Source organism: Patagioenas fasciata, chromosome 2 (assembly GCF_037038585.1).
Source record: "Patagioenas fasciata isolate bPatFas1 chromosome 2, bPatFas1.hap1, whole genome shotgun sequence".
Lineage (NCBI taxonomy): Eukaryota > Metazoa > Chordata > Aves > Columbiformes > Columbidae > Patagioenas > Patagioenas fasciata.
The window spans coordinates 156,697,659-156,720,655 of record NC_092521.1 but is presented as its reverse complement, the minus strand read 5'-3'; the positions used below and the strand labels follow the sequence as shown (position 1 = coordinate 156,720,655).

General features: G+C 37.3%; 2 protein-coding genes across 5 annotated transcripts in view; one reads left to right on the top strand and one right to left on the bottom strand.

Moving 5' to 3' along the window:
• The window catches only part of PFKP (phosphofructokinase, platelet), a 51,237-nt gene extending 39,370 nt beyond the window's left edge, over window positions 1-11,867 (top strand). For 2 of the 4 annotated variants that reach the window (XM_065830028.2, XM_065830029.2), the window contains 7 exons: window positions 2,122-2,274; window positions 6,022-6,186; window positions 7,297-7,358; window positions 8,338-8,449; window positions 9,936-10,035; window positions 10,689-10,794; window positions 11,336-11,867. In XM_065830028.2, the coding sequence (XP_065686100.1) occupies window positions 2,122-2,274; window positions 6,022-6,186; window positions 7,297-7,358; window positions 8,338-8,449; window positions 9,936-10,035; window positions 10,689-10,794; window positions 11,336-11,489 (852 nt within the window). In that variant the 3' untranslated portion in view covers window positions 11,490-11,867. The remainder of the gene's footprint in view (window positions 1-2,121; window positions 2,275-6,021; window positions 6,187-7,296; window positions 7,359-8,337; window positions 8,450-9,935; window positions 10,036-10,688; window positions 10,795-11,335) is intronic. The other 2 variants (XM_065830026.2, XM_065830027.2) reach the window with 1 other exon arrangement.
• A 617-nt stretch (window positions 11,868-12,484) lies between these two features.
• PITRM1 (pitrilysin metallopeptidase 1) overlaps window positions 12,485-22,997 on the bottom strand; it is a 28,157-nt gene continuing 17,644 nt past the window's right edge. Inside the window, exons 16-27 of the mRNA XM_065831920.2 lie at window positions 22,845-22,977; window positions 22,110-22,230; window positions 21,231-21,307; window positions 20,751-20,916; window positions 20,526-20,626; window positions 19,386-19,506; window positions 18,530-18,601; window positions 17,208-17,320; window positions 16,561-16,686; window positions 15,153-15,298; window positions 13,554-13,656; window positions 12,485-12,961 (exon numbers count right to left, since the gene is read on the bottom strand). Coding sequence (XP_065687992.1) covers window positions 12,868-12,961; window positions 13,554-13,656; window positions 15,153-15,298; window positions 16,561-16,686; window positions 17,208-17,320; window positions 18,530-18,601; window positions 19,386-19,506; window positions 20,526-20,626; window positions 20,751-20,916; window positions 21,231-21,307; window positions 22,110-22,230; window positions 22,845-22,977 — 1,373 coding nt within the window. The 3' untranslated portion in view covers window positions 12,485-12,867. The remainder of the gene's footprint in view (window positions 12,962-13,553; window positions 13,657-15,152; window positions 15,299-16,560; window positions 16,687-17,207; window positions 17,321-18,529; window positions 18,602-19,385; window positions 19,507-20,525; window positions 20,627-20,750; window positions 20,917-21,230; window positions 21,308-22,109; window positions 22,231-22,844; window positions 22,978-22,997) is intronic.

Here is a 22,997-nt window from a genome sequence, read left to right as displayed (position 1 = left end):
GAAAATTAACCTGGCCAAGTAGCTACCTGATTAAATGATACTCTAGTTCAGTCCTAGCAACAGCTGGATGTGGAGCTGGGACAGTAAATCCATCACTTTCAATGGCCATTTGCATTTAGGTCAACATAAAGTCAATGAACCACAATATTTGCTTAACTGCATGTATTTTAATGTTTTTATAATTTATATATATCTTTGGTTATAGCAATAACTTTTTTAATAACACAAATGTAAAAAAAGGGTGTGAAATAACACAGTACAGTATCCCTTATCCTACAGTAGTAGTTATTTTTTAAAAATGTAAAACAATTATTAAAACCACCAGTCGCTTGTTTAACCTTTAAAATTATTAAGTGGCCCTTTATTGAAAACATTTCCTTATTTTGCTGCAGTGATGCAAAGATGTTGCGTACAATGATCTAATGCTCACGCTTGGTGAAGGTACAGTCTTTGGATATGTTTGCTGAAATCACTTGCATCAAATATAATGGCAATATTTAATGCAAGTAAAACATATCTTAACTGCATCTTAATATATCATGAATGCAGACTAACCAATTGTGTTAGTTATTGCTCGAAATCTCCTTTCAACTTGATTTCCCTAAAGTCTCAATATAAAACTTCTTAGAGAAAGTCATGTTTTGCAGATCTCCAGGAAGCCATGTGGTTTTACCAAACCACTGCAAGCCGGTGCATGCCTTCATTTTTCAGTAGAGATGTAAGTTCAAAGCTGAATTGGACTAGGCAGTTAGTGAGGTTTTCTCAGTGAAGTCTCATCCACTCAAAAAACAAAAGAAAAACAAAAGCCCTAAACAAACCAACCATCCATTTATTGCTCGTCTGGCTATACAGCTTGTGAGAGCTACAGGTCTGAAAGTTGCAGTCTTTTAGACTGAATTTCAGACTTAAACTGGAAATGCATCCTAGCACTGAGCTTAATTGAAAGTTGCACTTATGAAATAGATAAGTAGAGACTGACTTTAGAAGTCAGGTTGTACTTCATGCACCTGCTGTCATATGTCCTGTCCTCTCACTGAACAGGATTTGTTTGATTTAGGAAAAAAGTCTAGAAGGCAGAACTCTTGCAGGTGAATTTTTTCCCATCACTTTCTCCCAAATTATTACTTACATCAGTCACTGTATAGATACTTGTGGAGATAGTGTGATACCCATCTAATAATTTGATCTCCAGTAGTTTTGCTTCTCTGAACTGATCTGAGAAATTGAAAAGATGAGACTTCTGTGAGCATCAATACTTTCTGGTAGAAAAAGATTAAGAAAAACTTAACATACTATGTAATCAGGCTTTCTTGTGGAGAGTCATTACATAGGCATTTTGAAAAATTGCCACACATCATGAGAGATGCTAATTAGTTCAGATTAGGAAGAACTGGAATAATGTAACTAAAAAATACATTTCATGACTTAAACCAGCTGCACAATCTTAACCTTTAAGTATTATTTTGTAACCTTTAAGTATTATTAGAAACACCTAATCCTTTCCACATAATTATTTATTTTGTAGTGTTGAACTATACTTGAAAACTTTATTAACTCATCCAAGTTCCTGTTTTTTTCTGGACCTGTGTCCAGTCTGTGTGTGTAGAGGCAGATGTGTGATGTTGATAGAACCTTGGAAGGCAAGGGCAAAAGCTTCTTTTCTTTTTTCTTGGTGGAAATAGGTGTGTGTCCTGTCTTTATAGGCTAACATAGTTTTTAAAATAGGAACTTTCTTTAAGCATTTCCTTCAAGTCGTAGGTGTTTTACCAGTTAACTTTCTAAACTCGTTAACATGTATCAAACTTTGTTCTTCAAGTGGTTTCTTGTGGAATCTTTCTGCTGTCTTTTTCTGTCCGATTGCTGCAGACCTCTGTGCTGTTCACACTCCACCTTCACTCTGTATTAACCTGCACTAATGTTCTGCATTTCTTCAAAGAGCATTGTGCCAATGCAACCCCAGTGCACTGTTGTGGTATGTACAGGAGATCCCCCCAAATAATCTCACCAATTGTATTTACCTGGGCCAATGGACAGCCAAATTTGCCATCACATGCAAGGAATCATTAGCAGAGCGATCCAAAGAGAAGGATTGTATAACTCACACTTGTACCACTGCTCCAGGCCTATGAAAGTTGTCTGCAGCTACACGAGGCACGTTCCCGCTTTGAGGAGTTTTGCGTTCCTATCTGTGTGTTGCCTGCTACTATTAGCAACAATGTGCCAGGGACAGACTTTAGCATTGGTACTGACACTGCCTTGAATGCTATTGTGGAGGTAAGACTGTGTATCTTTTAGAAGTTAAAATGATAGAATGCGTAAGATGAGGATATCTAAAGACCTTGAAATGTGTGGTTTTCTAAAATAATTAATTTACTGTGGGTTTTTTTTTTTTTTTTTATGTTTTATAGTTAAGAAGTTTTCCAAGACTGATTAAAGATTAACCTAATAAAAATTAATTATGTCGAGAGTTTAATTCTTGCATTCGTGCTTAGGACATTTGCTCTTGAGCTTAAAATATTTTGCTTGCTTGGATTTTTTTCTTTTTTTAAATCATCCATAGCTCTTCAACATTGCTTAGGTGAAAGAAGAACATATTATATAAATAAATACCACACTATTGCATGGGCTAATGACTGAGTTCAGTGCAGCAAAGCATTTTAAGTACATGGTTAACATTAAACACATGAATAATCCCACAGACTGCATTAGGCTTAACATATATAAAGTGTGTATACATACATGCATACTATAAGCAATTAAGTCTGTCACTGATGCTGACTAGTCTGAGGCCAACACTTGCTATGAATGAGTTTTCCATTTCATCCAGAACAGTTTTCTAGTTTTAGTCTGCCATAGCTTTTTCCCTCGGGTAGAATTGCAACATGAACTCTCCAAGTTCTTTATGATCCTATTGAGTTTGCTGCAGCTGCAGCAAAGGGAAATGAGTTGGGTTCTAACGCGCACAAATGAGTAAACCTCTGAACAGCTTTGGGTTTTATCAAACCCCTCATTATTAATCCACATAACTAATTATGAAGTAATTAGCCAAGAAAGTCAAAATAGAGATGCAGGAGGTTGAGAAATGCAGGTTTGTTTTCCTGCTCTGATACAGTGTTGTTTGTTTATATAGAGTGAAAAAACTCCAGTAAGTAATTGCAAGAGTTGTGTCAGGATATATTATGGCTTGGTCTTTGGGCGATGCAATACAGCATCCCTGAGGTGAAGACAACCTAAGATGTAGTGTGGGTAAACTGTAGCAATACGTTCACAGTCAGGACTCAGGTACTTTTACCCCTGCGTTAGCTGCTTCCCTGTTTCCTACTTCAACATATGTCAGACTAGATCTGCTAATAATGACTGATAGCACTTCTAACAGGGATGCACCTGTAAAAGTGAACACATGCATGGGAAAAAATGAACATATATATTGCTGCCTCCTCTTATTTCACTGTTTTTATTATTAATTTTAATTGCAATTTGTACAGGCTTCAATAATGCTCTCAGTAAAAAAAAAAAAAAAATTATCTATTGATATTATTATTAGTAGTATTAGTATTATTTTGTGCTAAAAATGGAACACTGTTGTTATGGTTAAGTTTTGAATATCAGATTTCTCACAAAACTGGCTAAGTTTGTATGAAAGCTTAGCTCGCAATGGAATTCCAAAGAGTACTCCAAAAAGAGCCACCATGTCTTCATGTTTAAAACTTCTGAAACGTGCATCAGGCGTTTGAACTTTGGCCTTGCTAACGTATGGAGTAGTCTGTGAATGAATGATTTTTCAAAATCCATCTGTGCCATTTTTGTATTTGGGTATTTCTGTCATAAGTCATTCTGAGAGAGTAAGAACAGTAGAAAGTTTATACCGTGTCTCTTGTACAGTCAAGAATAGAAATCCTTCTGAATAAATCCAAAGTGAGTAATCTCAAAAGCATCTAATGATTTCCATCCTTGCTTAGAGCTTCTCAAAAGGCAGAACACTTCATTCTACTACTAGCAGCTGGAAAACTTTTTTAGAAAGCTTGACATGTACAAATCTTTTAAGTCTCTCAAAATTAAGGAAATCCTTCTAATGCGTATTTATTTCTTCTGTGTCTAAAGCCAAGATTTTTTATATGGTATTCATCCAGTTCCAGGCAGCTTTTTTAAAATGAGTTGAAATAAGTTCAGTGCTGCATTTGCAACTATTAATAGTGATAGCGATTTTTATAAATTTCTTACTGTTTACCATATGCCAGATGCTAGTATTGTGCAAATAATCTTATGAAACCACATCTGGAAGGGGAAGGTAAAATGCTTGAGGACATTGTAAAATCCAAGACTGGTAAAAGGAAGTGTCATCTTGAAAAACTGATGAAGAAGTTCAATGTCAGCTTTTGTGATGTAGATTTTTTATGGGAATACTTCCTGCTTACGGAAAACAGAATGTCAATCCATATTCTGAATAAATTCATGTCAGTTCTGCTCTTTTGTGTGTATATATATATGTGTGTGTATACACATAACATGCACATATTCAAATATATAAATAAAATATATATAATTTAAATTACATCTGTCTTTTGGTAGCTGGACCTAAATAAATGCATACACTGTTTTTAGTTCTTCAGTGCATTAAACTTTATGATGTTAGAATTTCTGGTCTTTTATTATTCTAAGTTTTCTCATGTATCAATTAATTATTCTGTGGTCTGTCACGTGTATTTTTAAAGACCACATTGCTCACAGTATTAGTTTCAGCCTCAAGTATTATTTTTAGTTAGCTGAATGAAGGTTCGGTTTTAAATATCTATGAAACAGAAATACTTCAAATATTACAGCATCTGCAGCTACTCATTCAACAAATCATTAAGGCTTAGGGGTTTTTTAACGTTATCATAATTTGAGTTTCAAGATTATGAACTTCCCGGGTACTTTTATTTCCCATTTTTACTAAACAGAACTGGTGTAAGGACATCAGTTTCTCAAATTTCTTCTCGTCAGTAAGTCTGGTAAAACGTATTTATTTATTTTTAAAACAAAGAAGGAAATACTGTCTTTCTGTTATTTGCTTTCTGAAAGGAAGATACATTATCTGATTACTTCAAAATAACTTTGAAGGGTAGAATAACTCATTCTAAGAAGTGAGATTGTCAAATAGCGTCTTGAGTATTTCTAAAACGTGGAGATGCATAGTAACCTAGTTCCTAGGTTTCTACATTTTCCTAATTTTCTATGTTTTCACAAGTTTCCTCAGTCCTACCACACTGGAGATTTTACCTGTTATTTTCTAAGTCTCTTAGGCAGCTCTGATAAATATTGGTGTTAATTGATGGCATGTAAGCAACAGGTCTCTTTGTAGAGAACATGTCTTATGCTGCTCAGAGTAAGATGCAAGTGGAGATTGCAGTCTTCTTATAGTAAGTATGTAACTATTAATAGAAATCCAAAAACATTAAAAAAAGCTGCAGTAATTCTGGAAAGAATTATATTTATGTGGATATCATTATTGGAAAGTAAGCAATAGGGTAATACATGCTCAGGACTTAAGTTTAAGAAACTATAACTGTTAAGTGTGGTTGGGAATGTGATGGATTTTAAAGTCATTGCTAAGAAGAAATAAACCCTTCAGTAATTAATAGAATTAAAGCAAAGAAGATAAACTTACTCATGCCAGAGCTGCTTAAAAAGCTCCTTTATATACATTTGTATCTCTGTTAAAAAATATCACAACTTTTAATTCTGTGCACAAACCAACATTAATTTCTGCTTTAGTATTTGCAGGAAGCAAATAAAATAGTTATGATAGCAAAACATTTTCTTTTGACTATGGTGTTCAATGTATGATTTATAAGAATTACTTTATTTGGTTATTGTTGTAGTTAAATGGGTTACGATATGTTGGAATTTTTAAGGATGTATTTTTTATAAATTCTTTAAACTCTTTTACCAATAAGTGGCATAAAGTTGCATGACCTATAAAACCAGAAATTCAGACTTTTTTTTTTTTGTTTAAACCTGCAATATCTCATCTTTGACTAGACATGTGATCGCATCAAGCAGTCGGCCAGTGGTACCAAGCGTCGTGTGTTCATCATTGAGACCATGGGTGGTTATTGTGGTTATCTGGCTAATATGGGGGCCCTTGCAGCAGGAGCTGATGCTGCTTATATCTTCGAAGAACAGTTTGATATTCGAGAGCTCCAGGTATAAAGCATTAGAAATGTTTTCCTTCTTTTTAAGTAGATCCTAAAATGGTTGTACAGATATAGCATAATGTGTATATTTGAAGTAGATGGCTCATTTTACAAAAACCCATAAATGGTTAGATTGTATCTAAAAGCTACATTTTTCAGTAGCACTTTCATATAATGCTGATTCTTCTGCCCTATTGTATAAAGGAACATATACCACTGATTTTTGGCATCAGATTCAGTTAACTGACAAAATTATTGTATTTAGTTATTAAACACTACTAGGTGAATTGTTTCTTTTTTATTCTTATTCAAATTACATGTAAATGAGCATACCCAGGCAGTTAAAACAAAAAAGGGAGGTGGGGAGGGCAAAAATAGAGAAAAATAAGAAATAGATTTTCCATGGTGTTAGATGGCTATTCATGTCAGGAGTTAACAGTATTTAAGGTGTCTTATATACTGACCTTGATACCACAACCATTCAGAGTATATTTGGAGATGTTACTAAAATAAAGATCTTGAACCTTAAGGAGTATGGATTAGGATGTAAGATGATATGGAACTTGTCTGCTATGAGGCTTTTACACTTCTGAGGCAGCTGGTGCTGGCTGCAGTCATCGACAAATACAAGCTAAACAGATAGAAATTTCCTGAAAGGAAAAGAAGTGTGAAATGAATTTAATTCCTCCCTGGTCTTTTCTCAGTGGTGTGTACTCGTCATATATGGGAACACCAGCACAGCAGTACATCACTGTGTCTGTAACAAGACTTAGTCAAGGACCGAGACTAAAGGCGAGATATGATCTTTTGTGGCAATTTCTGTATTTTTATCTATATTGACGTTATCCAAATTGGTGCTATACCAGTATAGCATACACAAAATCAACTTTGTGTTACTATTAAAGTCAGTTATTTGTGATGTGGAAGAAGTTAGTTTTATCCCTAGATTAATCACCATACACAGTATATTGTCTTGGTTCTCAAAAAACCTGCTGATTATTTGAATTTGCACATAATATTTGATGAGGAATATGTTACAGAAGTTCTCAGGATGTGCAGGTGCCTTAAAGTTGTTTTAGAGTTCTGTATGGCTTGTTAAAAATACTTCTTTTATTTCTAGGCTAATGTGGAGCACTTGACTGAAAAAATGAAAACCAGTATCCAGCGTGGTCTAGTGCTGAGGTAAGCAAAAGTAGTTTTAATAGATGGGATCAGTGATGCTGAGCACTTCCAGCCAAATAGGCTGTTTTGCCATTTTTGGAAACACTCTTAAGTCTATATTCCTTGATTATTCCTTTAACATGAGATTTTTGCTAAAGCCGTATCTCCAGAAGGCAAGTCTGGGAGCTGTCTGGATGCTCAAGTCCGAAACTTCCTTCTTTCTATGTAAATATATTTGCCCTACAGTCTAATATTTTGTTCTGTTTTCTCATTGGCTTTGTCTTGTCTTGTAGATTCTTTCTTACTAAAGATACTGTAAAAGCTAGCATACATGCGTAAACATATAGTGTGGCCTTTAGTATGAAAATCCTACTTAGAATTTAGGAAATAACACAGAATAAAATATCTTTCAAAAATCAAAACGTTTAAAATATGTTGATTAGCGTGTTCTGAAATGACACCTTCTTAGGCAGCAGGAATCAGACTGTAGCTTTTCTCTTGAACATTTATTTGTATGCTGAGTAGTGAAGGGCTAAAGAATGGAGACCAAAACAGATTGTATGAGGATAACATTGTATTTGTTCTACTAGTTAAATGACTACAGTGAAAAATATGCTGCATATATGGTATTGGTAAGGAACAGCCTAAGTTGTTATTCATAATGCACGCAAAGGGCAAAATGGATGTCGATGTCAATGACTTTTTGTTTTAATGCAGTTTTTCCTCTGCATAATGTCAGACCTAAAATAATGTTTTGCAGTACCTTATTCAACAAAGGATTCCAAGTGACCTGCCAGTGATGTCAGTGTAGTACAAGTAATGCGGACTTAAAAATCATCAGCATGTTACATAAACGTGAATGTGTGCGATTAGATGGAAATATCCAAGCCATCAGTACTGGTATCAAGAAAATGTGAAAACATTTGTCTTTCAGTAGCTGTAATGGCATCCACTACTTAACAGTAAATTTCCTGACTGTATCTGGCCTTAATTGTTACAGAAATGAGAACTGCAACGAGAACTACACAACTGACTTCATTTATCAACTGTATTCTGAAGAAGGAAAAGGAGTGTTTGACTGTCGAAAAAATGTCTTGGGCCACATGCAGCAGGTGAGAATGAACTTAAAATTACAGACAAAAGTAACTTTCTATAAACAAAGATCATACACTATTCAGGCATTTCAAGCAACTCCAATTTGGAATTAAACTAAAAAAAAAGTGTGTGGATTTCTGTTCATTGGTTACTCAGAAGTTTTTGTTAGAATTGTATTTTATTGAAATTACTTCTTAAAAATCTAGGAAAAAAAACTGCCTTAGATTCTTAATGATTTTCATTTTTATTCCTCTCCTGTCTATATTAATAAACAACTACATTTTTTAATAGATACCTGTATTATCTTCTTATTATTGTGACATATTATTAGAACACACCTGCCCATCTGTAATGTATCTGGTTTTTGAACCCTGGAAGAGATGAGATTTCATTAAGAAAATACATGCAGGTGGATTGATCTTGTAGAAGAAACAGTAGTGAGCTACTCCTTGTGGACATTGTACCTTTTATCTCTTTATCTCACTATACTGCTTGTTAGTGGGCAAATAATGAGTTTTGGCTACAATAACCACCAGGACTGAGGTAGAGAAAAAAAATCTATAATTTCTCAAGTATTAGTAGTGAAACAACTGTCTTTCCTTTTAAGTCATTTTAAGTTGTATGTATATTCCTCTTATATATTATTAGATTATTCAACACTGAGGTTGGCACTTTCTGCATAAAATGTAACAAAGTTTATTTTGAAGATCAGGACCAGCATTAGTCAAAGAATCTATTTGGAACCACTTCACATATGATTTCAGTCCCATCTGCTGCATTGAAAATGGATAGAAAAGTCATACTGTATCTAATATAGACAGAGGGTTTAAAAAAACCCCTCATAACAACACTTTTGTTCCCAGAACTATATAAAGGGTGCTGTAATATCACAGTATCACAGTATGTTTGAGATTGGAAGGGACCTCGAAAGATCATCTAGTCCAATCCCCCTGCTGCAGCAGGAACGCCTAGGTGAGGTCGCACAGGGACACGTCTAGGTGGGCTTTGAATGTCTCCAGGGAAGGAGACTCCACAACCTCCCTGGGCAGCCTGTTCCAGTACTCTGTCACCCTCACTGAGAAGAAGTTTTTTCTCAAATGCTTGGAATGAGAGTGGTGTTATGTACATGGCACTATGGGCGTCCCCCTTCCAGCTGCAGGAGCGCAGTGCTTCCTGCTGTCCCGGCTGACAGAGCCAGCATGTGCGTTGCTGCAGTTTCCTGGTTGATGTTCTGCTGAACCCAGGTTGCCCCGTGGCAGCTGGGCAGCCCTCCATTTATCTAAGTTAAAAGTGTCATTGATTCCATGAGAATTCTAGAGGTGTTTAACACGAATTTTAAATGTTTTAGCTTGATTCGTGCAGTGTGGTTTTTGGTTTCTTTGTTTTCCTCAGTAGGGGAAATGGAAATAAGAGGTAGAGCAGGCCATTAACAGAGGTGACTGATAAAAAGACACAAATACTGGTTCGATAACTAAACTAACCCACAGTTAAATTTTCACACAGGGTGGTGCACCTTCACCATTTGATAGAAACTTTGGGACAAAAATATCTGCAAAAGCTATGCAGTGGATCTCCAAAAAACTGAAAGAAACCTACCGAAAAGGTGCAGAAATATTTGGTGCTCTCTTGATAGTACTGTCTTTCATTGTCTATCAGTATATAAGACTACTGTACTATGTAAACAAATGAATGTATATTTGTTTGTTAATCAAGAGGGAAAGAAGTATGGTGACTATGTTTTTATTATTCAGTAGTGCCTTGCTGTGCTTCCTGCTGTAAGATGATTTCCCCTCAAGGGAAGTCAATAATTCAGATAGCTGTTTTCTTATCTTCCTTTAAAAAAATGCCAGTGTGTCTGCAGTTTTTCATGCATGAAGGAATTGATGGTTATATAGTTACATCTGTTCTTCCTTTTTGTTTCATGGTGGCTTCATGGGAGACAGAAGAAGGTAATATATCTTCTTTGGGAACTTTTGTAAAGTGTTATTTACTAAAATCTAATTTAAAATTGGATGTTAAAATTCTGTTTTATTGTTGCTTAATTGCACTGCATTTTCATTGCTAATCACCAAAGCCAAATTAAACAAACGAGGATCTTCTAACCCCATTAAAGTACTAATTGATGTTTTATCATTACATTAAATATTCAGTAACTGGAATTAAGCTACCATAAGCTTCCTATTCAGTTTAATTACAGAAAAAGGGTGTTTGCCCTTACAAGTGTAAGAAAGATCCTGAATTATTTCATTCTTTTAGGAAAAGTATTTGCCAATACTGAAGACTCAGTTTGTTTGCTGGGAATGCGTAGACGCAACCTTGTTTTCCAACCCGTGGCTGAGCTTAAGACTGAAACAGACTTTGTGTACGTATACGCTGCTTACATTTTAAACATCTCAACACAGGCTTCCTTTCACCACATCAAAGGAACAACACAGCATGTGCCAACTGTTTTACCCCACTTTTGTCTTTGGCCTGCATTCAGCCAGTGATTCCCTTTGGTTGTTCACTTTTCTAACAATGCCCTTCTTGCTTTCTCTTCCTTATACTTGGAAGTCTCTTGTTATGAATTCTGGGATTCCACGGTGTTTTTAACTAACTTTCTCATAATTATCTTTGTCCTAATGCCTAGAATTACTTTACTTGGGGTACTGTTTAGCAGGGCAGCAATTTGGTATTATACTTACCTATAAAGAACATATTTTATAGTAAAATCTATTAATTCCTTCAGTATTCTCAGTATTCATTTTGGATGTTTACATCCCACCATAAATGTCATATCTGATCCTGTTTATAAAGAATGCAGTTACTGTTTGTGTTGTCAAATGACTACAAAATATCTTTGTTGTAGCTACCAAGTAAATCACCTTTTTTTCTTTTCCCCACCACACACCGGTCTTACACAGACACAGGATTCCCAAGGAGCAATGGTGGCTGAAGCTGCGACCACTGATGAAAATCCTGGCCAAATACAAGACTAGTTATGATGTCTCAGATTCCGGCCAGCTGGAGCATGTTGCTATGCACAGCCCAAAGGAAGCAGAAACCGGCGCCATCTAAAGAGATCACTTTTAGGTTATTGTCATAGATGCACATTGTGAGTAACAATGCTTTAGAATCGTTACAGCTTTGTTTTGTAACATTTAAATTATTGTACCAGCACTTTATGTGAAACAAGACAGTCACACAGATTTTGTCCTGTATTTGTGTTATGTTTGAAACAAACCCTTAGCATCTAATGGAGAAGCACCATGTACTGATACTGCCCTTTAACAGTAAGTGCAACACGGTTCTATGCACTCTGTAAGTTACTCAGCTACTGCACTTTGTTTCAGAGTACTTACACCCCAAAAATACATGTAGATGGCTAGCTTTGTGTTGAGTTACAGGATGTGCTTAATGTATCTGAAGTGAAATAAAGTACTGTTGCAAACACCATCTGTGACTTGTCAGAAATTGTATTCACCTGCTGTTGAACAATTTGGGGGATTAGTGCTTCATTAAAGATTCTACATACAGTCCAAGGAAGGAAAACAGCACCTGCCCTTTTCTTTCAGTAACCATGCAGGCAGTGTTCACAGCTGGGCAAGCTGGTTGTTGTTGCTCTGAATCCCTTCCCCTTGTACAGGGCTCATAAAAATATTTTTCAAGAAAAACAAAACAAAACTTCTTGAGATTCAGAAGGGCATGATCTGGTCTTTTCTTCATGTTTCCTTTCAGATTCTTTGAGGCTATTAAAATAAACTCAATGATGAAAAAGGGTAAAATTGATTTTTCAAATTACTCTGACAAACACAGCCAAAGATCTTTCCCCATGCCATGGGGATGTTTTGACAAAAAATTAAATACTAGACTGTGTCATATCAAAACACAACTGAATGTTGCCCAGATTGGCAAGATAAAATACACTGTACACTGATTCATTAGTGATTTGCCCACTGTGCTGCAGTTCACTACAAACGTGGCTTGATGGGGGGTAAAATGTGCTGTCACAAAGCTCCTCTACCTGGTGTCTCATGCTAAGGAGGCTGGAATCATCACACTGAAGAATGAGATCTGTGTGAAAGACAGTTCTTTATATATCCAACAGCAGACATAATTTCAAACAAACACCATTTAAAACTCTAGAGTTTTACATATACAAAAATATTAATTTATATAGTATTCATATGCAATTGGGGGAGCGAGTCTTCAGTAAAATATCAAGTCTGTCTTTGCCATAACAGCAAAGCATTCTTGCTCTCAAATACTGGATGGTTAGAAAATTTTTCACATAGTTGTTTAACGGACAGCTTTTAACTGTTTTGTTGGTCACTGTTAAACGCAGCAATGAACACATAAGTTGGACCATAGCACATTAAAAGTTACTACAAAAAAACTAATGATGTAGTCACACAGATTAGCTGGTTCTGTATTAGCACGCATGTTCAGCAGCAATTCATCGTTTGACCCATGAGGGATCTTTGGTGATATCTGCATTTTCTGGGCCAAGTACAGCTTGACCACGAGTGCTCTTCCCAGCTGCAAGATACCTGCAAGAAAAAAACAGTAATAAATGAGAAGCTGCTGCATTCAGTTATCCATAACTCTGCTATTCAAGTTTAAAATAATCCCATCTCAGGAAGAAATGCTGTTTGATATGTACTCACTGTTTGCTTTTACGGCATCTTTTGGATTTGCAGTGGTTTCTCCCCAGTCACCACAATACAAGTCTCCTAAGCCACAGCCCTAACTAGCCTTTCCTTAACCTTCTATTCTTCAGTAGTGGAATCCTTAAGTCTAAAGTGGAATTCAGAAGTCTAAAAAATATTACAAGTCTAGAAGAACCAGCTCACATAGTCAGAAGCTGGATGGCTGAGGTTACTGTTTGTCCAGACAGTTTCTAGACCCTTCAAAAGTAAAAAAAAAAAATCCTCCCACAATCTCAGAATGTAGGAAGTTACATCTGATGAAATGCAATAAGCAGGATATAATTAACACCTCTCTCAAAATAGTATGAAAGGCCGAGGGAGGAGATTCAAGAACTTTGTATTACAGCAACTTTAACAAGCTGTTTTCTTCTTCAAATTAGGTTTTTGTTCTATTTTTCAAGTAAACGTTTTCCTAAGTTGAGCACTGACTTACTTGTTTGATACATCAACCAGGTTATCACTGTTGACAGCAAAAAGTTGTTCTCTGTGTGACTGCTTCATTTCATCAGAAATCCCATACAAGAAATGACCCATTCCTAGAAAAAACAAAGCCAGATGCTGCATTGGTAACTGGAATCTCAATTACAACTGTTTAAAGCAGGAAGGAGTGCAAACTCCAACAGAGATGTGTGCGGGAAAGGAAAAAACAGAGACTACCATTAGGCCATTGTTCTGAGACAATATCTGACTGTTAATTAAGTACTGAAGGTCAGAACCAGGTATATAATTTTCTGAGACAGTAAGAGTTTCCTATTTAGGAAAAAAAAAAGATTCATATTCTATTTTGTCAAGTGATTAAGTTTGTCAAAAATCTAGATGTAATGGTGGTCTGGAAAACCTAAGCACCCTAATGTGATTCATTCTAGAGAGTTTCAGTAGTTTTTAACAACATTTCAGCCAAACTGCATTTCATGAAGCTTCTAGTCTTATTATGGTTTATAACAACAAACTCTTAAATTTGCTGTCAGCTCTAACATACCTGCAAGGTCTGATCACCTTTTTGAACTACACACAGAAATCCACATAGAAATGCATTAATGCCTTTGTTGGAACAGTTGCCTACAGTATTCCAATATTAATATTATAGGTACATGAACAATCAGAGAACTCCAAAATAATAATGGAAAAACTTTTTGGCATGCAAATAATCGGAGGGGGAACAAAGCAGTTGGCAGATGTCCTCCCGGACTGGGGCTCACTTCACAGCTCAAGCCCTTAGGCAGGGCCCAGGATTGACAATAAGGTGGTAGGAAGCGGGGGTATTTCTGCAACAGCGTCCAGGCCTATTGAACAATGTTCCTCTGTTCAGCGGGTCACTGAATTTGCCATAGCTCCGTTAAGTTGCGTCTTCAAACACCAGCATTCAATATGCATGCATTTCACTCGTATGCATCTAAAATGGATTACTCTTTTTCTAATTGCCCAGACCAAACCCAAGGTCCTTAAGCTTCATGTTAAGTTTTCTTGTTTAATAAGTTAGTGTTAATATAAGTACATATTAAAATCATGTTAATTTTAACCTTATAATTCCTTTATGTATAGGAAGGGAATGTATTCAATAATAGATTAGAAAGTTTTGGATTGAAATTAGACTGAGAATGGGGGAGGAATAAGCAAAGAAAACAAAGCAACATGTGAGCAAACCAGAAAGGTGTGAAGATACTACCAAGCATAGACCTATGTCAGGAAAATTATCTTTCCAACTTTTTTTTGAATCAAAAGACTAATATTTCCTTTTATTTGCTTGCATTTAATGCCCTTTCCAAGCCTAAAGTTGTTTCTTCAGTCTACCTCCATCTCCTATCTCCATCCATTCACCTGACGACAAGGAACAGCGTGAAAACAAAAACTTCAGTAGAGACTGAATCCGCGAGGTGTCTCTGAAAGGGAGCAAGAGGAACTGGCTGCTTTGTTGAAACTGCAATTATCTTACATCTGCCAACAAATTTTGTCATGTGCAAACTATCTTATTCACTTTAAACTTAAATAAAAACAACACACTGGCCGCACTGGGAGGCTGGTGAGAATATACCTTTATCTGAAGGAGCTATTGGTGCATCTACAGCAGCAAATACTGCTAGCTTAGCTTCATCGATATCCTGCTGTGTGAACTCTCCAGATTTGGCCCATTCGACTGCTTTCTCAAATGTTTTCAAGGTCATTAAGGAATTGGGGTCTCTTAGAAGGAGGAAAAAAAAAAAAAGTAAAATCAATTACGTTAGTCTTACAAACTGCAATACTGTCATTGCTTTGTTCTAATTTCATTCATAGTTTGCTATGCCACACAAACATACATACACGGGGATTAAGCAGAATGATAAACTTTGTTTACAAAAAGAGGTTTTGAGGTTTGGTTTGAGTTTCTTTTTTCAGAAGAAAGAAGTGTTGCAAACCAGGCATATTTTGAATTTTAGATAAATGCAGCAAGTTCAGTTGCCTAAAAGCAGTTCCCAGACAGTGCTTAGAGAACTGGCACTTAAAGAGATGGTGAACCAGCCCTGTTTTTACAATGCATTATCAATTTGCTACAACAGCTTAGTAAATGTAACTGCCATTAATATCAACAATGGTAATATTTATGACACCCCCTATCTTCTTGTGTTTCCTGCTACACCTGTTCCTGCTCCCTGTAAAACAGGTGCAACAGGTTAACAGCTACTGAAATACTCACCAGGACAAGTCCTACCATGTTGAAGCTTCACAGAGAGGAAAAGCTGCTCAAATTTTAGCTAGGAATCCCAATCAAGTACTGTGCTAAACTGCCTTCGGTCTACGAATAAAATTTAAGCCAGGACTCCAGCCACACAATATTTTTAGGGGGGATTATAACTAGTCTTTAAAACTGCCAGTGCAAATTTCACCTGAAAGTGTTTTGGTAAGATCACTGCAAGATAATTGTTCTGGACTGGCAAAAAAAGAGGAAAAGAAAAGGAGAATGCAATTGTAGCTCATCAGCAGCAATGCTTTCTGCTCAGTCCCTGACGAGTCCAGACAGTCACCAAAAGGAGGCTGCGTATTTTCAAAACTAGGACCTTAGGGATCAACATTATTCTACTTCCTGGTCTCAGATTTAGAACAGTCTTCAATTACCTTTTTTAAGGCCTCCTCAACCCATGAAGAAACAAGTGAAAGCCAGTTTTACATAAATCTGGTACCGAGGCAACAAACACTTAAGTACAGAGACGCAACAACGGTTGCTTCCAGCAGAGATAAGTTCGTCTTTCCCAAGGACAGAAACCAAAGAAAGCAAGGAGGGGTTTATTAACGAAACTGATATACCTTAAGCAACTAATCTTAACATCATCAGCACTGAATCACTTTCTTGTGATTCAACATGCTTTTTATTTCACTTAATATTGAAAGAGAGCTGCAGCTAAGTCAAAAATAAGATACATGCAAGTGCAGTCAGTGTGAACAGGAAAGAATGAACCTGCTGTTACCTGTAGGAGTAGAAAGTGAAAATGCCACTGTGACTAAGTTTGGCACCTCCACCATAAGCCCCTCCTTTCTCTCTGATTTCTCTATGTAGGAATTTAGCTGTCATCAACTGTGCAAGAATTCGAAGGCTGTAATGAGAGAAATAAAGACATTCACTGGATAACAGTATTCTCAGCTTTCACTAAAGCTCACAAAGATCCCCACACCTGCAGTGCATTGTTTCTTGTAATTTACAACAGTAACAATACCAAATATTTACTAGTAACTGAATAATGTGACATCATTGTAAGACTGGCACTGCTTTGGAACATTCCTTATTTCCATTTATTTCATCATAATGAAATACAAAAGCAGCCTCCTAAACCTTGCTACATGCAAGGGGATTTTCAACTCAGACACATCCAAGTAGGCAGGGCTGTTTATTTGGAAGCTGGGGGTAGTAGCCCCTTGTTACTTAATCCCAGTATTTACTGAAACAGGGAATTTGTGGACCTAGCCATGCAAAGATTGCTCCCTGAAGAATTTGTGACAAATGCCCTACAAAGCATTTTCTATTGACACTCCATTTTCTGTGATCAGACTAACACATTCAATTTTGTTCTGTGCTTTGCAACATATGTAGAAGCTTCCTGCTGATTCTGCTTCTCACCTGGCATAGTCTGCAGCTGTGTAGGGAACAGTTCGAATGCATTCCCCGACATAGTTCACTGGGAAGGGCAGTACGAAATGGGTCTTCATCTGGCACGGTTTGAAAGTAGGATCCTAGGAGAAAAACACATTATTGTCACAGTTAGCAGAGATGAGACAAGTTATCCATTTGAGAACCGTTGGGTTTTTTTCTTTGAGAACTGTAAAATTCTGCCAAACATACAGACACACAAATGCTAAAGCTGCTGCTTGACCGACACTGTGATCACTGGCATTTCACTTGTGCTCATATTAACAATCCAGTACATAGAATTGCCTTGGGAAACTAAAGTACATGGGCACTGTACATCAGCTGCCTATTCTTGCACACCGGCTTCTCATTGTGCAGGTCTCGTGTTGTTATGATGAGTTTTGACTGGCCACGTCTTTACTTGGATTGAAACAAGTGTTGGTAACTCTCCACTTCTGTCCACCTAAGTATGTGGTCACCACATCATATTTCAGTCCACCTACTCCATTTTAGATATTGAAAACAGATTCAGAAACTGAAACACACACAAAAAAGCAAACTATTTAAGAACAGCAGCAGCTATATGAATTTCTGCTCAAACATCCTCTGCAATAAACTCAATTCTTTCTTACAACCCCACTTCAAAACTTCCAGTCCTCTTCACAGCTCCAGCCCCAGGTCCCTTTCACACATACACCTGCTTGTGCACTTACTTAAGCATGAGCAGAGCCTTACACACCCCCAGTGGCTTTTATGACCACATTTAAATGTCCTCAAGCCTTTCTTAACTTCAGAGACCAGCTTCGCAGCCCCTCGCACACCTCTGGCTGCCTGGGCCAAGGACAGCAGCACACACATGACTGGTCAGCGAGCAAAACCATGGGCTGAGCTCTCCCTGCCTTCTTTGCAGAGAAGGGTGTGCTGAGCTGTTTACCTCTCCTGACACCAAATACAGTTTTACTGAATTGTCACTGATGCTCTTCTGTTAGGTGTCATCACATTCGGAATGACTGAGGGAGGAAAGGAAGGAAAGGTGTCACTGGGAGTGACACCACACAAGTCTGGTTCTGAAACCAGGCCAAAAATAAAATAAGCATTGCTTACAAGACACAGCACAAGTAGGTATTTGCCTGCACAGGGGTGTGAAGTTGGCTAAATGACCTTCTAGTCAGGGGGAAAAAGGATGACACTGAAAAATGAAGTTTGATGGCTACTTTAACAAAACAACAGTCAGAGGGTAGAACTGGAAGGCACATGATGTTTCAGAGTAACAGCCCTCTAACACCAGTATCCCCAACCAATAACATACTTACATTAACCAGTTTCCTTGTGATCTGCAAGCCAGTAAGCATTTCGCTTCCCACGGGTTTGACTTCTGAAGATTTCTACAAGAGACCCAACCCTCTTATTAAAAGATGATTTAACAATTTAGACCAAGAATACTACAAATGCAACCTCTGCCCTTCAAACCTCTCTGAAACCACCACCAGACCATGTAATCATGAACATAAGCAAGCTACTCTAGTACTTCTTTAAATCTGCATTTCTAAGTAAATACCAAATAAATTTTCTTTCAAGAGTCATTTGGCACTGAAAGACACCCGGAAAACTTCATACTACCGTTTCCCCCATGGGTAGGGCACTAGCAGCCTGTTCCAGTCTGGTCAGAGATTAAGACAGATCTGCATGCTGAAAGAGCAAATCCTTTGTCAACTCTATTGTGCCAAACACATTTTGTGCCAAATGTCCTGCACATCCAGATAACAAAACAAATTCCTACGCAACTGAGAAACTGCATGTCACGCCCTAGTTCCTTTTGGCCAGCATTTCAAGTAAGGCTCAGTTAAATCAAGAAATTACAGTTTTATGTGACAGGGAAAGGGAGAATTTCTTTTTCCACATCCCACACAAAAGCCATAACCTGAGGGTAAGGCTTGACAGCTGATCTACAGGATTACTCTTGTCTGTTTTACTGAGGTGCAGACAGCCTCTGTGGCAAAACACAGCGCAGTTTACCACAGAGCTGGCTCTGGCACATTTCTTCAGACATCTTCACATGGACATGGTATCTGGGTTCACATGATCTTTTCCTGATTCCACAGTGGTCTTTACACAACATCAAACCCAATTGAATTTCATGCCCTAGTCACAAATGACATAATTTCTTACCTCAATTACATGGGGACGAACAGGTTTTCTCTCTTTTTTACTTCTACCAATGCTTTTTATAAATTTCTCTACTTCTTTGGATACTTCTGATATCTGCTGAGGTGCTGCATTCACTGAACATCTGTTAAAAATACATATCAAGTTTTTAAACATGTTTTTGTATTTTCTGACAGTCTCTCATATTTGCACCAATCTGTCTTCCTAAACATTTTCTATTAATTCATCAGAATGCCAGATCTGCAGTCACTGATAATCATTACCCCAGAAAAAAGCAAAATACTCGTAATCCAGCATTTGATACACCAAAACCAGAAGTCACTGTCCAACTCCTTTTCTTTTGCTTGCCCAAAAACACTCTCAGACCTAAACTTCAGCAGTAGCTGTCAAACCACTTTTGTGCACAGGACAGGACTTCAATCAGTTTTGCAAAATATAAACGTCTCACAAAGAAACTGATGTCCTCTGTATTCTCTGTTCACAGGCAGACCTACCATGGTTTTGAACCGTATAGATATTTCCACAATTTCATCTCACGCTTTGCAGAACAAAACTTTGCAAATTATGTCACTTCAAAACAACTTATTTTTTGAAATAATGCACCTGAAATTAAACAACTTAAAGCGTTCTCTTACTGTTTGCAACGGATGCATAAAGCAGGTTCCAGGATGTCGCTATTTTCATTTTAGGAGAAAAAAAAATCCAAACCAAACTGCATTCTACTGCTACCATACAATATAACAGTATTTGTCTCTTAGCCATATTTAAGGCAAAAAAACCCAAACAAACAAAACCAAACCAAACCAACCAACAAAAAAACCCAAACAAAACAACAAAAACCCCAACAAGCAGAATATTGAGCATTTTTGTAAAATCCCACAGGCCATTTACACACTTTTGGTGCAACTGTTACATAAGAAATTTGCCATAAATTTCTCATACTAGTTAAATAACTAATCAAATAAGCCATAGCTATCTCTTTGTAAGCAACGAGAACTTAAACTAGTAACATTTGTGCAGTTTTTCCACAGACCTCCGGTTTCACTAAACCCCAGTACTCCATGAAGCACACTGAGAAACACACATTCAGAATCCACGGCCTCTTTAAACAAAACCTCCCTTTTCTTTTTAGCTGGAACTCACCTGATGTTGTCACTGTTTAATAAATACTTCTTAATGCGTGGCAGTTTGCGCAGTATTGGTTTAATATCGGACATTTCTGCTATTCTCTTCATTAACTTCACCTGTGTGGGAAGGGAAGGCAGAAAGACCACAGACTTAGGCAATAAAATGAATTAGCAAAAACGAGCGCTGTAATTGCAGAGTCAAGGACTTGGGCCTCACTGAAGGATGCCATCAATTTCCCACCTGATCCATCCCACTGAACATTTCCTGCAGTTCTCCAGAAGGCGTAAGGTTTTTGCTGGCTCGAATAGAGGCGTATAAATGCCCACAATCCGGAACCCCATTTGACAGCTCCTGGGCAATCTTTTTAACCAGCACTCGGAAATGCTCTTCCTCCTCAAACCGGGGGCTGAAAAAGAGTAGAAGCAGGTCTCTAGATCATGTAAAAGCACACCAATGGAATGTATAATACTGAATCATTCATCATTCCAAGTTCAAAAAGCTTTTAGATTGCTGGTTCTCCATTTAATCCACTATAGAGCCATGTAAATGATGGAACACTTATGTTTAGAAACTGGAAGCCAGTCAAAGATACAGTTATAAAAAGAAATCCCAAAGTAGAATGTCTAAGAAGAAGAAAATGATTGGGGGAAGAGGGAAAAAGAAAGCCCCAAAACACATGCAGAAAAACAAAACAAGCAAACAAAACCCAATGTACTGTACTTGTTAAATATTTCACTCCACAAATGCATCATGTCTGGCAGATTTCTATCCAAGCAGAGAGATGAAAAGAGCACACCCTGAAGGAAAAAAAAAAGAAAAACAAAACACAAAAAACCCTTCACACAAGACAACCAAAGCAAAGGCCTGAGAAATGCACAACTTTTTAAGAAAGTAATGTGATGATGTCAACCTAATGCTACACATCACAAAACCACTTTGATGCAGGCTGTGCTACTAAAATCAGAGCAGACACAAAACACGATTGTTCTTCACACGAAACAAGCCTGTCAGTTCCTCCTCCTCAACAGTAAGTAGCAGTTCAGAAACAGAATTTCTCATTTTTCACATGAAGTACAAATAAAACCGTACTGGGGATGCACCTTCCTGAAAAGGAGTCTCCCTAATTCAACTCCAGGATCCATGGGGAGTAAACCACAGCAGCAGACACCAGCAAGTCTGGAAAAAATCTTAAGAGGATGTTGCTGGGATAGTTATGCTCAATACTAAAGTACATCCCATGTTTCTGAACCACACTAGCAGTGACATATGCACATTAACAGCAATCTGCATGGAGAACATTGTACTATTCTGTTCTCTACCCTCTGCTTCCAAAACTTTTTGCAGCAGTCAAAAATACGGTGACAGATGCTAGGGAAGCACTGCCATAAAATGGATAACCACATCAAACACTCGCCTTAAAACAAAATACTAGATTATTGTAATTCTCAAATTTATATCTTACACTAAAAGGCAAGAGTCCTTTTATACACTAAATTTTCAATGCGTATTACCTGACCCTCCACCTGGAAGCCCTGACTGACCCTTAACGACAGAGCTATTACTGCAAGTGTAATGTCTTCAAGCTTATGATTAATTTACCTGTTCATACACATCCAGGTGTGAATCATCTGGAATGATATGTGGGCTGACAGACATCCCACCTGTTTTCAGTTCAATTTTCTGGGCTTGTTCCCTGTAATCAAGGGCTCCGCATCCCATCCTGTGAAAAACAATAGAGATTTATTTCCATTTTCAGTGTATGCCAAAACCAGGATCCATATGCCATCTGCAAAGATGACTGTTTAAGTCAATACTAATATAGCAACTAAATCTGGGGCATTATCAAGCAAACATAATACTTCACACCTTATGAAAGAAAAAAAAAATACACCAACCTTTGCAATTAAAGCATCCTGTTAATTCAAAACGGTGTATTAAAAAGTGTGCTTTATGTACAGGCTTGCTACCAACATCCATATGGAACTACAGTAATAACATCACATAAACTGTTATCGCAAATAAAACCAACAGATTCCTCCTTTAATGCTTTATTCCTTTAGTTTCTGCTAGGCTATTTTCCATTTATATCAATTTTCCAATCTATTCAGGGAATGCTTGTGTGGATGCTGGGGAACAAGGCAATGCAGCGACTGATGGAGAAGGGGACAGGAGCTGGCAGCTCTGTGGGGAAGAGGGAAGACCACTGTTTCGGCAGGATACCAGCATCTCCCTTCTATAACAAGAACAGTTGCTGAAGTTACTAAAAGCGGTATTATTTCAGTCAGTTGTATTACATCTTATCGCTTTCGTTTTTTAATAAAGTAAACTTCTCACTTTGTGATGACATTGCAGAAGAGCGGCACATATGGCTTGAGCTCTTCGGGGAGCGTGTTCAAGCTGGAAACAGCTCTGAAATAAACCACCCCGTTGGTTGGCTGAGCACAGTACTGGACAGGAATTTCATCAGCTAGGGATAAAAAAACAGAA